The following is a 13957-nucleotide window of genomic DNA, read 5'->3' as shown; positions in this document are numbered from 1 at the left end:
CAGTAATAGGTTTTGCAGTATTATGATCATTTGAAGATACTTTGAATGTTACATTATTTAGCTAATTTTGTAATAATAATTTTTAAAAAAATTTTTCTTCTGTTGATTGGCAAGCTGATGTCTAGTGTCATACAGCAGTTGGGGTGGGAGAGTCACTCTCAGTTGATACTTTGAAGATTATCTATTATCAAGTTTAGTTCATAATAATAATAATTTTCAACAAGATATTTTTCTCTTCTTCCAAGAAGCAAGTCAATTATGGTAAAAATTCCAGAATTATTATTTCTGGCACAGAGGCAAATTGGGTATCTCCTCTCCCATCTCTGATATCTAGTGTTGCATGACAGTTGGGGTGGTGGAGTCACTCTCAGTTAAGTCTGTCAGTGATCTTATTTGTAGTGAGATGGAGATATATTTGGATCTGTAGTAGTCCTCTGGGAGGGCTCTGAGGCTGCAGTTGAACGCAATCATCGATATTTAGGAGAGACTTTAGATTTGGTTTTTCCTGTGCCTTCTCATAGTCTGTTGAATCTGTTACCCCTTCCCCCCTCTAGTGGGTCAGTGATAAGTTTACAGATAACTGGTTACTGTTAGCAACATCTCTCATCAATTGTCAGATCACCACATCCAGATTCTACTTTTAAATACAGCCCATTCAGGCTTTCCTTTTAGGACTGTGACATCTATTCTTGTTCAAATTCAATATATCACCAGTCTGGATATTTTTATTTTTCATCCTTCTCGCTTATAGCTGGTGATGGAGATGGGGATGGTATCAGTCTTGAAAAAGTGATAAAAGTTATCTGAATTAGGTGCTTATATACAGTACTAGGATAGAGGATGTATTGACATAGGTGGAGAGTATCACAAGACAGTTATTGCCAAGGGCAATTGAATGGGATATCAAAGACAGAAGCAAGCAAGAAAAAAATTTGACTGTGTTTAGATGGACAAAAAACAAACAAACCTTGTGGATGAATAATGGCTATAAGTGCCAGCCAAGGTAAATGATATTGGAAGTACATTTTCAAGTTAGGAAAACATTAACTTATGGAAGTACTCTTATTGTTTATTGTCTAAATTGTAATCTAGTTAATTTATTTTGTGACATAAAAATACTTTAAAATAACAAAAATATAATTTACAGGGTTTACTCAATTTTATTGTGTAGCTTATTGTGTTTACTACTAGGCATGCTATATTTTAAAATATGAATTTCTGTAAAGAGATTGAATTTAATCATTCATTATTGACTTCAGACGAAAAGCTTTATATTGTCATGGATTTGATTGAAGGCTTGTCTTTGAATGAAGTTGTTAATTCCATGAAAGAAAAAGAAGAGATGTTTCTGGAAGAGAAAATTTGGAAGTTACTCATTCAGGTCAGTTAATGTTAAAACTGGATTAAGGAAGAAACTTTATATTTATATTCATGATAACAATTTCATGTTTTTGAATCTTTTCATCATCACTATCACCATTTGGTATATAAGAAGTAATAATAACACTGCACAACAAAGTTTTTGCTTCTTGAACACTGTTGGGTGTTCCTTATATATTTTTGGCTGCTGATCACGAAAATCAATCCAAATTTGCCCATCACATGCCGTTTCATCGTAATCTTGGTTTCACCAGGACATTTCTACAATGATATCAGGGCAACTGGAATTTGTCAATGCTTGCTGACTACTGTTGGACAATGCAACGTAATGCACCGGACATTGAATACAAACGAAAATCAGTAGCAAAACACTTTTAATTATGTTGAACTTAATCACGTATTAGAAAAATAAACGCAATTAAATACATTATTGCCGGTAAACAGTTAACTGTCTATTTCTCAGAGTTCCTATGTGATGAAACAAAACCAGAACTATAATTGTGCATACACACCAGGTACCTATCACAATCAGCAAAAACTTTTCAAAAAATTGTTATGCAGTGTAATGTTCAAAAATTTCTATAATTAAAATGTTGGAATTCAGTTGCATTTGGAATTTTTAGGTTACTCTGTCTTGATAAAAGCATTGCTAGGGCATGGTATGACCTGGTAATTAAGGCACTTAAGGAATAATGTTCTTTGGACGGATTAATCCAAAATTGAATTATTTGGACACCAGAACAGAGGACATGTTTGGAATAAACCAAATACAGCATTCCAGGAAATGAACCTCATACCAACTCTGAAGCATGGAGGTGGAAGTGTCATGGTTTTTGGCTGCTTTGTGGCAGAAGGACCTGGACAGCTCACAATCATAGAATCCACCATGAATTTTATTTTATATCAGAGGGTGCTTGAGGATCATGTGGAACCACCTGTAAGAAAATTAAAGCTGAAGTGGAACTGGAGCCTGCAACACGACAAAGATCCAAAACATACCAGTAAATCCACCAAGGACTGGCAGAAAACTAAAATGGAGAGTCCTGGAATGGCCGAGTCAAAGCCAAGATCTTAATCTCATTGAGATGCTGTGGGGTAACTTGAAATGGGCTGTACATGCAAGAAACCCTTCAAGCATCATCACAGCTGGCAGAATTCTGCATTGAGGAGTGGGACAAACTTTCTTCAGACCGACATCAGAGACTGGTACATGGCTACAAGAAGCATCTCACTGCAGTTATTTCAGCCAAAGGGGGTAACACTAGTTATTAAGGGGTAGAGTATCATAACTTTTTCCTCAGAATATGCATTTTTGTAGAATTACATTTACAGAAGATCTTGAAAAGTCTTTTCTTCAGTATTAGTTGTTTAGTTATATTCCTATAATCTCTAAATATTGTTGAAATTGAGATTAAATATCTATATATCCAAAAATGTTACAAAAATACTCAGGCTTTCATAGGGTGTCCTAACTTTTTCACATTACTGTAGATATGTGGAAGATTGCAGTGCTGTCGTGGTATTAAGCCACAATCTGAATATTAAATCAGTGTTACTACACTTTCTTTTAATATAATGATTAACTAGTTATTTAAAAAATGCAAAAATAAGCATAACATTTATAAACATATTTCAATTTTTTTATCCTGACATTTTAATAAATTATTAAATGAGAAGCTTCACTTAGTGTTGTGTAACATAAGGCAAAGTCGTTTTGTGTGATAAACTTGCAAATCTGTTACATAAAGCAGTTTGCAAAAACAAATCTTTTAGGAAAGTTGTTATTCTATAAAGATACTGTATTTTGAATAAGGATTGGGTATCCTTTCTCATTTTACAATAAAAGCTTTAATAATGAAATATTTCTCATAACTGTAAATTTTTGTGTATTGTACATAAAGATAACTTGATTTTACACTTTTACGAGGTAATGTGACTGAGCTTGTAAATTAGCATATCATTGGCTTAAATATCTTATGCATTTTGTTTATCCTGTTGTCCTGTCTATATTACAGAAATGTCTGCAAGTCAATAAATTTTCATACAGTGGATTGATTCTTTCAACTTACATTTACAGTAAAATATTAAATGTATTTCTAAAGTTGTCAAATAATTTACTTCATTAGATGTACAAAGATTTTGTTCAAGTTACATACTGCTGTTAACAATCCACTATTTAGATGTATTATAAATTATGAATAATGACATAAATTGTTATAATTTTAAGTGTACTACATGGTATTATGAAATATTAGTAATACAGAAAAAGACAGCTATTTGCTTTTGAAGGCAGTGAACTTAGTGATGAAAAAATATAAATTTCTAAACTGAACATAAGATTTTTTTTATTTTTTGAGTAATTATCTGTAGATATGTTATATGGCATTTCAGGATGTTATTTTCTCAAATGTGAATGAACAAGTCGTTTTTGAATTTTTTCACAACTGTTGTTAATTAGTTATTTGACTGATTTAAGTACAATTGAAACATAACTGTTTTATGAATTCAAGTCTTAAATTTTGTAGATGTGTTACTGTCCTTCAATTGTGATAGCACACAATAGGCTGTATATTGATCAGTTACATTTATATTTTCCATATTTACATGGAAGGTGTTTATATACCCTATTGCATAAAATTTTAATATTATTTCACAGTCATTTAAGACCTACTTAATGTAATTTTATCAAATGTTCAATTAAGTGACTTTAAAACATTTCAAAATTCATTTTCCAGATTTGGCTGATAATTTGATGGATGTTGGCCATTATTTCAAATAACGATAAAGCTAATTACAATATCAATTCTATATTCAGATACATATAGTTTTATGATCAATATTATAAATGTCTGAAGTGTTTTTGTATAAAAGTGTAATGCTATTCTTAAAGCTGCTGTCTTGTTTTTCAAGTTGATTCAAGGTCTTCATTATCTGCATGTAGACAAACATGTAATCCACAGAGATTTGACTCCAAACAACATCCTACTGGGAGATCGAGACAGACTTACCATTAGTAAGTTTGAAGTGATAAGCAATGGAAACATTCTGTAAGAAGATTATTAAAACAAAACAAAACTGTTCTTCAGAGTATCTTAAATAAACACTTCTTAAGTGTAGATGACCATGTTCTTTTGAATTAAAATGTAAATTTAATTTATGTTTAAATATATATTTTCAAACAATGATACTTGTCAGAAATAAAAACCTTTGGTATTATGCGTTAATTGTGTAATAGCTCTTTAAAGTAATTATTTTGTAAAACATGCATGATATGCACAGTTAAATTCTACTTCATTTTATCTGTTACATATGGTATATAGTAATTTGTATTTGTGTGATATAATATGAATATTAATTTCATTCTCCAAATGCTTGAGGTGTGAGACAGTTGAAATAATATGTCATGTAAGAAACTTGTGTTGTCTTTTGAGGTGGAGGTATTTTTTTATGTTTTGTACTGTTGTCTTGGACATATGAACAGTTTTTCTACTGACCTTTGTATTTGTGGATACTCACCTGTTATTCTAATTGGAATGCCACTTAATGCAGGTCTCTTTCTGTATGATCCTGGAGTCCCACATTGATTTACATTCCTTTTTTTTCTAATGTTAGTAAATGAAAGGAATATCCCTGTATTAGAAATTCAAAATCCCCAGTCTGAACACATCTTTGTGATCTGAATGTATGAATATTTTGTATCACAAAAGGCTATTATACACCCTTCTAAAAAACAATCAGTTTTCAATAGCATCATACCACTTATGAGATGCCAAAATATAATTCTAATATACCATTCCACTGTGACTTTATGTTAAATGTAGTTTTCACATGACTTGCTGATTTGCATAGTCTAAATCTTTTAATATAACATACTCAGCCAACCTAATTCTTAATAAAATGAGCTCAATTTTTTTTTTAAATGTGCAGTTTGGTTTAACTTAAGTGGATCTTAGTCAAACCTATTCTTTTCTTATGTTTCATTGCATACATTGGTTTAAGGATAATACTTATTTCCAACAGCTGAAGGAATTTCTACATTTTGTTAGAATTTTCTATTATTATGTAAAAGATAGAAACTAGTTTTCATCTTGCATCAGTTGGGAATAAATATAATAAAGTTTAGTGTAAAATGTAAGTATAATACAGAATCAATTGGTTAAAACACATCAAAAAAGAATAAGTGTTTTTTATTTCTGTAGCTGACTTTGGGCTAGCTAGAAGAAAATTTTCAAGGGAAAGTAATGTGACTTCTGTAGTTGGTACTATGTTGTATTGTTGGTAAGTTTATTTGTTGTCAAACAAAAGAGAAATTCATATAGTAATATTGCTTCTTGGAGTAGTTTTGTGTTTGTTTATATGTTCCATTTATTTTATGTATGATGACTTGGTAGACATTACTAACCACAATGAATATGTGTGAATCTATATATAGTTTTTGAAGACCAAAATGTCGTATTGATACTACTAATTTTATTTTTCCAGTTTATTCAACAAGCATGCTTTTTAAAATATTAGGAAGAAATGTGAAGCTTTATCTGTCATTTAGTTATTAACCACTTATTAGTGAGTTAGACCAGTTTGGGAAAATTCCATCCTTCATTATTCATTAGTAATCTTGAACATGGGCAAATCAGAAAAGGAAACTAGTCTTATTATAGTGATGATATGTAATTATGTGTATGATGTTCAGAAGTATCTTTTATTGAAATACCACAGTGAACCTATATTTATATAGATTTTGAAGAGTATATAGAATTGATACCACTAATTTATTGTATAGAATTATTCAGCAGACATGGTTGAACCCTGTAAGAGTGATGTTGATTGACATGACTAGTTTGAAATTGTGAAACTATACATGTAAAATCATAAGTGTCATGCTCAAAAATATTTTTTTAATAATCTATTTCTACTAAAGTTTTATCTGTGAATTTTTGAAGTATACTGTTCTGAGTAAAATAACAGAAACATAATATGTATAACATAAAGATCACTAATGTGCGAAACCTAGTCTTGTTTATTAATTTGCTGTTAACAGTGTTACTGATGAAGGGTGAAATTATCTGAAACTGATCTTACTCTGAGGCAATTGATAAGTGAGATGTATATTAGTTTACATATTTCTTTCTAGTACTTTTAAGTTTTTATATAAACATGTTTGATGTTGTGATTTCATTTCTTGTATTATTGTACTGGTAACATTTTATTTTATTTACCTCCTCTTTGGAGTTAATGCATTAAAATTAGCTTGTATTCATTTTAAGAAGGAAAAAGAATCATAACATTGTAACTAATTATTATGACTGGAAGACAGCTTCATCACTAAACTTATCACAATCATACTTTAAAAAAGTATATAATTCTCAGAAAATTTATATGCACTGAACTCCTGTCTAAATATGCTGTGTGTTTTTTCATATGTGATTAAAATATTCATTTTGGTTAAAGGATTTGATATGTGTTACAAACATTTTATGCAATCAAATTTGTTTATATGAACACTAAATGTGATTAAGTTTTCCTTTTTCCAAATACCTCTTTCACAGTTTATTATACAAATAGCTTGGCAATTTTTAACCAATCTTTATTTGCGTTGTTGATTTTACTTGTTTACATATATGTTGTAAATTTCTGCATATTAAGGATATGTTTAAGCTGCAAATTTGGTATTACTGTCTGACACTAATGTAATGCACAACACTGATTTTTTTTTCATAAACTTCCTTTTCAATGTATATTTTGTATATTACTACCAACACTCTGATATATTTATTTTGGCTTAGTTATGCTTCAACACTTATTTACCAGATTATTAAACTAGCATCAATGCTGCATAACCTAAGTCTGGCATTGCCTGTTGGTTAGGGTGTTCTACTTGCAATATGTAGGTAATAGGTATGAATTCTGTCTCTGAACATGCCTATTGTTTCTGCTATGGGAACATTATAATGTGACATTAAATCCCATTTTTCACTGATAAAGTGTAGCCCCAGAGTAGCAGCGGGTGATATTGACTTGATGTATTCCTTCTTGTCAATCATTTCTAAGTTAATATGTCTTCTGCAGATATCCCTTGAGTAGCTTAATTCAGTCTTCAACAAAATGACAAGAATCTTATCCTGCCATGTATTTTTTAATATTGGTTAATTTTATGGAAATGGTTTATGGGATTTTATTTTGTATGTTAATTTGAGTTTTATTGTAGTCAAGAGATAGTCTAGCATGAGCTATAAAATACACCTATGTAATGTGTTGTATCCATAGAATAAATTGTTATTCAAATGTAATACTTGCATCAGTGTAAGGTTTGTTTCTACGAATGTATTGCCATAGTAAAATACAAATTCATTGCAAAGAAAATGAAATAGTGGTGTGTAGATATTCAAAAGAACATGATGCTGTGAGTATTGATTTTTCTCTATATTTGGTAACTTTTACAGTGTGAAAGTTATTTAACTTTCTCTGTGTATTACCTTTAAGTATAATTTTTTTAGCTTAAAAAAGCAAAGTCAGAAAATAGTTTTTATTTTACAGCCCAGAAATAGTCCAACATAAACCATATGGAGAAAGAGCTGATATATGGTCTCTTGGATGTGTCACATACCTGATGTGTACTTTGCACCCACCATTTTGGTCTCAGAATTTACTGGCACTTGCTTCAAAGGTATATTCTTTGATAAATGCTCTAATATTATAGCATATTCAAGCTATAGTACTAAAATCTCTTAATAATGTATATGTTATAGAATAGTTTTTATTTATAATATCTTGAAAATGTGTTTTTTCTTGTAGAAACAACATTATCATCATGCTAACTTATGTTGTACTTCATTCATGCAACTTGTTAGTGCAACTGCAGATGGTGTTTGTTAGTTTTTGCATCTAACAATACTATTTAATTAACTACATAGTGGTCATTGTTTCATCATTGCATTGGGACAATAGTTACCTTTTTTACAAATGCTTGCTGATAATCTAAATAGTTAGATAATAGTTGTTGTACTGCAAAATTTCAGGATAGCATTCTATGATATACTTACGTTTTTAAAAACATTTTATAGAACCTTTTAAGTGTTATTCCTTTGATACATAGCACATAAACAATAAAACATGTTATGTTTAAACTTGTTTTATTCTAAAATGTGTGTCTCCTCTGACAATATAGTTATTTCTTGATCAATATGGTTTCCACTTTTTGCCCATCTGAGCATTGGCAAATTTTAATTTACTAAATTCTCTACCAACTTCAGCATGTCCTCTATTTAAGTATTGTATATAAGCACCTATCTCAAATAATGTAATCACTTTCTCTTGACAAAAGGTTCTGCACGAGTTTCTATAAACAAGAGTGTTGCGATTATTCAAAATTTATGTTGCAAGTTTGATCATGGTTGGCATTTTTACTGTGATTTGTTCATTTATATTAATAAATTACTTTAAAAAAAAAGAGTACAAATTGGTATGAATTCCTGAGTTAATATTTCTGCTATGAAGTTCAACCAGACTGTTTCCACCTCTGCTGTCTAGTACTTGTCAATAGCCAGTGGGAGGGGGCAGTCTCAAACTGTTCCTGGCATGATTCGTTGTGAGGTGGAGACATGTATATGGGCTGAAGATATCTCTCTTTGGATTCAAAGACCAGCTGAGGAGAATTTAGACTTGCTTTTTCCATCTCCTAGGTCAGCCTCAACAGGGGATAAATCTGATTAGCCACCTCCAGCCCCATCTTCAGTTTGTTACTCAGGTTTGTGAAGTTTTGTGAGTCTCCCAGTTGCATTTGACTCCACTCCTTCCTTACTGTCAGAAAGGATGGAAAGTTACTGCTTGGTTCTTCCTCCTCTTCCTGATATTACTGTTCATGCTGGGAGATTTGTTGCTCAATTATGTGACAGGATAGCAATGCCTACCTTCCTAATTTATCAGAATAGTATGCTTTGGCTTAAAACTACTAGGAGGAGGAGGTATATTTAGGTTTTCAATGAATAGACACCACTCTTGGACCAGTGGGATTCAAGCTTGGAACCTGTGATAACTTTTAAATAAATCACAGTTTTCTCAGATTTATCTTACACTCATGACTGTCTTGAGGTCAGAGTTATTGATGATTCATGCACATGGGATGCTTTATCATTCCACATTTGTCTTGCTTTGCCTTGATAGGTCTTTTCTTCCCAAGACTTAACAACCAGAAAATGGGAAAAATCCTTCTCATCAACCCATTTGCCTGCCATTTCTCCCTTTGATGAGATATACAGGTTGTTCGGAAAGTCACTGTGCGCTTATATATTTATTAACATACATGTTTCAATATAGAATACAGGAGGTAAATATGAATGACAATCATAAATAATGTTGAAAGTGACCCCCGTTGGCATCAATACAGGCCTGGATCCTTCTTATTTTGTTTCTAAACACTGCTATCAGTTGCTGGCTTGAAATACACTGAATAAAATATTATTACAAAACTGCACAGTGACTTTCTGAACACCCTGTATAATCCTGATTGTTTGTTATGTCCTCTCAAGGCCCTCAAGTATTATGTTGATCATACCAACTTATTTCAAGGTACTGTTTATTCATTGGGGTCCTTCAGTTTCCTGTGGCTTATCTCCAATTACCCTAATGAGGTGACTTTGACAATTGATTCACATGGCCTACAATTAACTATTGTTAGAGAAAATGGATATTTTGTGTGTCAAATTAGATTCATCATAACTCTGTGTCATTATCTTCCTTGCTGAATTTCCTTCTGGAAGACACTGTGTGGGCTGATATCTGGACTACTACTTTCCTCCCTCATTACTTAAGTGATCTGCAGTTTTTCTACTGATTTTTTTTTGACTACCTCCTATATCTATTTCAACTACATCTGTTAAACTTTAACCAGAAGGAGCTGACTTGTAATTTCAGTTCTGATTTGACACTGTGCTATCCAATTGGCGTGTGCATGGCTCTTCTCATTTATCCATGTTAGTTTTGTATATTGTTCATGGAAGGCGGTCCACTATCTCCTCATAATTCTGAATACAAAATGGTCCCATCCTTTATTTTGTTTGAGCACAGGTTCCACATCCTCTCCATAATTCCAGTGGCAAGTGGAATACTCCTTGCTTGCATGGTTGGGGAGTGAAGATGATGTTTGTAATTCCAGACCAAATGAGTTATGTTCCTTTGGGTTAGTACAGTATGTACGATTCTGTCATTCTGAGCTTGAGGTGTTTTCTTTTGGACTTAATTAGGTAGAGGAGAAGGTTTACTTGTTGTGATTTCTGGTTGTTTAAAACTCATTCTATTGCTACAAGTTGGGATTTAATCAAGTGTAATATATATATATATATAACATTATGGTCAAATAGCCCTAGCCACCAATGTGTAATATAATTACCATGTTTCTTTAATTCCATCCTTGAGTTGTGAAACATCAGCTGTCTGGTTGGGGCTAGTCTATACTAAAAATCACTCTTATACTATTCCACTTTTGATACAGGAACCAGATTTTAGGTGAAGAGCTTACCTGTTCTGGATGTAGTGTAGTTTCACTGCTCTTTTACCATTTTTATCTCAGTACACACCTGTTCTGTAAAGATGCTTTCTGTATGGATTGTGCCTGCACCAGTACCTTCACCTTCTCAATGTGTGGTTCTAGCTTTTTTATCAGAGAAGGTACGTTTGTCTTGAAAGTTAACATTTTCATAAACCAGAAATGTATTTCCAATAATACTCATCTTCACTGAAACTCTTCCACCTACCTCTCCACTAAGAGCTGGTTTATGTTTAAAAAAGTGATTACATTATTTGAAAGATGTGCTAATATACAGTACCTAGATAGAAGGTGCATTGAAGTTAGTGGAGAATTTTATAAATTAGAATTTGTCAAGGGAATTCAAGTGGGATATAAAATACTGGATCAAGTGTGTTCAATGCTTAGATAGGCAAAGAGTGAAAGCCCTGGGGTTTGACAAATAGGTATATTGTCAGCAGAGGCATGTGTTACTGAAAATACTGTTTTTGGTTTAAGAAAATGTTAATTTTCTAAGTTACTACTTACTAACAAATAGAAAAAGTAGTGAGAAATACTAAATGTTTGAAATTTACCACCAAAGTTATCACTTTCATTCTTTTTTCTGTACTTTAGATAGTTAAAGGCCAATATAACCCAATATCCAGTTCCCAGTTTTGTGATAAATTGGTCAACATAATTGAAAGGTAATTAAAGCTTGAAATGTAATTCTGAGGTAACTTATAATTGTTTAAAATTAATATCTAGTATTTCTTTTTTCATAAACAGATCTGTATTTATTTTACAAACAATATGTTTGTTAAGGGCAAACATTCAACTGCAGTATTGAATCAAAGAATAATGTTTTTTGTTTTTTTTGTAAATATAATAGTGAACATGAATCAGCTGTTTAGAAGTTTCATGAAATATTTTGAATTTAAAGTGAACCTTTCAGGTATATTGATGTTGTTTTCTAAATGCTTGCTAGAGATGTTATGAAAATGGTTAGGTCATTTTGTTTATAATCAACTGATACTATAGTTCAAAAATCAGTAGTTTAAATATATTAAAACAAACTATATTTAAATCTCAACACATAGTGTAGGAAGAACTTCAGGTATGGCATTATCTCTTTTTTGATGAGCAATACAATTATTTTAAATTGTCTTCTCTAGATAAACAAGAATAATATTATTCACAGCAATGTAGTATTGTCATTGACTTATTAAACTTTCACAAGATTGATTTTATTCAGGTTATAGGTATTAAAAACATTAATGCTGTCCAGAGTAATGTAATCATAGATAATTTTTTTCTTTATTTGGGATGTGATAAAGCATCAGTTTCCATGTTAAGAATTTTAAAATTTAATATATTAGAGACTTTTTAAACAACTTCTCTATTCCAAGTGATTAGTAAAAGAAATGGGTATAATTAGTGTATTTTCCTGCATTATACTTTAGTGTTTGATATTACTTCATAGCCCATCTTATAAAAATCACATACAGTTACATGCTACAGCCCAGTGGCATGGGCATTAGTGCTTGCAATCTTCATTTTTTTTATTAGATTTTTAAAAATAGCGTTTTCTGGAGTGTGAAAATTCTGTTTTCATGAAGTGTTACTAGTCATTTCATTTTGTTAAATACAGTAACCAACTCTGCATGACAAGTTAGTTTTTTAACAACTTTTACTTTTAAAGTTTGATAACATTTTTTTGTAATAAGTCTTTTGATTAAACTTCATTTATAGCTAGTTGTGCAGCTAAAATCAGACCTAGCTTAGATATATACCTGAGTGAGAACTGATAGATTTTCAAACTATACAGAAACTGAAATGCCAAAAAAACTCATTTTTTGCAGGAGGAATTGTAAATTATGTATAGGTGGAACAAAGATGTAATCAGTGACTTGACAGATTTGTGCATTAGTACATAATTAACTATAGTATTTAGTTTCCAAGATCATATTTGCCCATTTTGGGTACTCTGGTTATATTTCTTTACAAAATGTTGCTGTTTTGATCTAAGTATATAAAGTGAAATACCAAAACATTAATGCATGTATCTAGCCACAGACTAAGCTTGTTCTGTATCCAGGCATATAAAAGAACCAACTAAAATTTTGTATGCAGTACAAGCATGCTCTAGTTGAGCCCTGAAAACTTAAAGCTTTTCTATACCACTGTACATGGTGTTTAGGTATCAAGTCACAGCTACTTATTTTAGAACTGACTTGGTTAATTCTCTCAGTGTGGACTTTTATACTCATTCATAGTTTATAGATTTGATACTACTAACTTTTAACATAGTGTGTACGAGTTTATGAAATTTGGCAGTCTTTTAGGAACCATTACAAGTCTTTCACACAAAAAAATTGTATTCCTAGTAAGTGTTTTTAATAAACTTTACAGAAAAAGATGTCTCTGTGAAAATGTCAAGTATTTGTTTTAATAGTTCATGTGCAAAGTGATTTTTGTGCTAAGACTAAAAATACTTTTTCATCTCAAAAAATCTCATATTTCATTTGTATAATCTATAAAACCTAATAAATACATTTAGAATGTTTTTTTTCATAAAAACTTTATATTTTATCTGTTATTTTCTCTGCCCTAACTATACAAGGTTTGTCAATTTAACCAACCACACAACCAACAACAACAAAAATCTAAATTACCTACACTGCCTTTCTAGAATGACTTCAAGTGTAACATGAAGCTACATTCATTTATCCTAACTAGTTTTAAACTTGCAACAGTATACATGTATATATAATTAAATTTTATCCTTACCCATTGATTGCCTTTTGAACCATTTTTAACAATTAATTTGCACTGTTATAATTTGGAAATTATTTAAGAACTATGCAGCCCATGTTATGCTATTGAATTACATTACCCATAAGTTACTTGCACACATACTTTGTGAAATATTTTTATTATTATTATAACAACATAATTTTGAAGGAAAACAAGAGACCTTTTGGTTTATCTTGGCTGTTCCATCCTCTATCCCAAGTTAAAACTATTAATAAAAAAAACAATTTAAAGCCAACCCATATCATTCACATATATCTATCA

General features: G+C 31.1%; 1 protein-coding gene across 3 annotated transcripts in view; it reads left to right on the top strand.

Moving 5' to 3' along the window:
• The window catches only part of LOC143233840 (serine/threonine-protein kinase Nek10-like), a 123295-nt gene that overhangs the window by 90367 nt on the left and 18971 nt on the right, over positions 1–13957 (top strand). For all 3 annotated transcript variants that reach the window (XM_076470604.1, XM_076470605.1, XM_076470606.1), the window contains 5 exons: positions 1260–1381; positions 4291–4393; positions 5580–5658; positions 7915–8044; positions 11516–11586. In XM_076470604.1, coding sequence (XP_076326719.1) covers positions 1260–1381; positions 4291–4393; positions 5580–5658; positions 7915–8044; positions 11516–11586 — 505 coding nt within the window. The remainder of the gene's footprint in view (positions 1–1259; positions 1382–4290; positions 4394–5579; positions 5659–7914; positions 8045–11515; positions 11587–13957) is intronic.

The sequence above is a fragment of the Tachypleus tridentatus genome, chromosome 12 (assembly GCF_004210375.1).
Source record: "Tachypleus tridentatus isolate NWPU-2018 chromosome 12, ASM421037v1, whole genome shotgun sequence".
NCBI classification, from domain to species: domain Eukaryota; kingdom Metazoa; phylum Arthropoda; class Merostomata; order Xiphosura; family Limulidae; genus Tachypleus; species Tachypleus tridentatus.
The sequence above is the reverse complement of the archived record's forward strand: the minus strand, read 5'-3'. Positions and strand labels throughout refer to the sequence as shown.